This window comes from Rhinopithecus bieti, unplaced genomic scaffold (genome assembly GCF_001698545.2).
Source record: "Rhinopithecus bieti isolate Rb0 unplaced genomic scaffold, ASM169854v2 scaffold_32908, whole genome shotgun sequence".
In the NCBI taxonomy this organism is placed as follows: domain Eukaryota; kingdom Metazoa; phylum Chordata; class Mammalia; order Primates; family Cercopithecidae; genus Rhinopithecus; species Rhinopithecus bieti.
Window position 1 is genome coordinate 1 of NW_016855140.1, and position 1,140 is coordinate 1,140.

Consider the following 1,140-nt stretch of genomic DNA (forward strand, 5'->3'; position numbering starts at 1 on the left):
GCCCCACCCCGCGACCCCCTGGCAGCCCCGGCCCGACCCCACTTACAGATGTAGTAATACTCGTGGCCGGGCCGGAACTCGAAGCCCAGGGAGAAGGGCGTGAAGAGCTGGAACTTCTCCGAGAACTTGAGCGGCCCCCCGGGCGCGGCCGGCCGGTTGCACTCCCAGCGCTTGAAGCCGCGCTGGCGGTGGTCGCAGGAGGCGTGGCCCTCGCCGTTGACCATGTACAGCACGTAGTGCTCCATGCGCTCGGCCGGCGGCAGCGGCGCCCCGTAGTGCGGGCAGTAGATGTCCAGGTAGTCGTTGATGCTCACCTCCACCGTGTAGCCCCCGCCGTCGTCCCCCTCGCCTGCGTGGAACCTGCGGGGACGGGGCGGCCAGAGGTCAGCGCCGGGAGCGAGGAACGGGACACGGGTCAGGGTGCGCGGGGAGGGCCGGGGTCAGGAGCACGGGGGATGGATCAGGGTGCAGGATCAGGGGTCAGGAGCACGGGGGACGGGTCAGGGTGCGCCAGGGTGGCCGGGGTCAGGGGACAGGAGCACGAGGGACGGGTCAGGGTGCGCGGAGAGGGACGGGTCAGGGGACAGGTGCACGAGGAAGTCAGGCCGGGGAATGGGGGAGGGTCAGTTCGCAAGGTGGACTCAGCCTGGGGCCCTGAATGGTGATAGCGGCCAGCAGGTGGAGTTGCACACCCCGGTCACGGCGGGCTTCAAGGTTGGCAGTCAACGGTCTCTTGCCTGGCACTGCCCCCCCCACCTCCTGCCTCAGTGTCCCCAACAGCCCCATGGCAGGGCCAGCAGCGAGGTGGGTGTCCAGGCAGGTGACATCTGGACCCCTGGGTGCAAAGGGCCGGCGTGGGGTTCCTGACTCCGGGCCTCTGCACAAGCTGTCTCTCCACTGAGAATTCCCTCTCCAGACACTTAGCATCTACCTAACATGCTTAACATCTGTGCCGCCTTCTCCAGGCAGCCCCCAGCCCTGCTTTCCTTCTGCACTCCTGCCTGTTGAGAAGGATGGGGCAGGGTGGGGACACAAGTAGGGCGTTCCAGCTTGCTCTGGGGCAAGCTCTGCCCCCACCCTGGCCTCAGTTTCCCCAAAGAGAATGGGGCTTGATGTGAAGAATCCCCACACCCTCCTCTC

The 1,140-nt window shown here is 67.0% G+C and overlaps 1 protein-coding gene across 1 annotated transcript; it reads right to left on the reverse strand.

Annotated features, from left to right (window-relative positions):
* Window positions 1-46: 46 nt before the first annotated feature.
* LOC108525289 (ephrin-A2-like) lies at window positions 47-431 on the reverse strand (the record flags this gene model as incomplete). Its single annotated transcript, XM_017866314.1, has 1 exon — window positions 47-431. A coding segment is annotated over one exon (385 nt), but the record flags the coding sequence as incomplete, so codon positions are not given.
* Window positions 432-1,140: the final 709 nt, after the last annotated feature.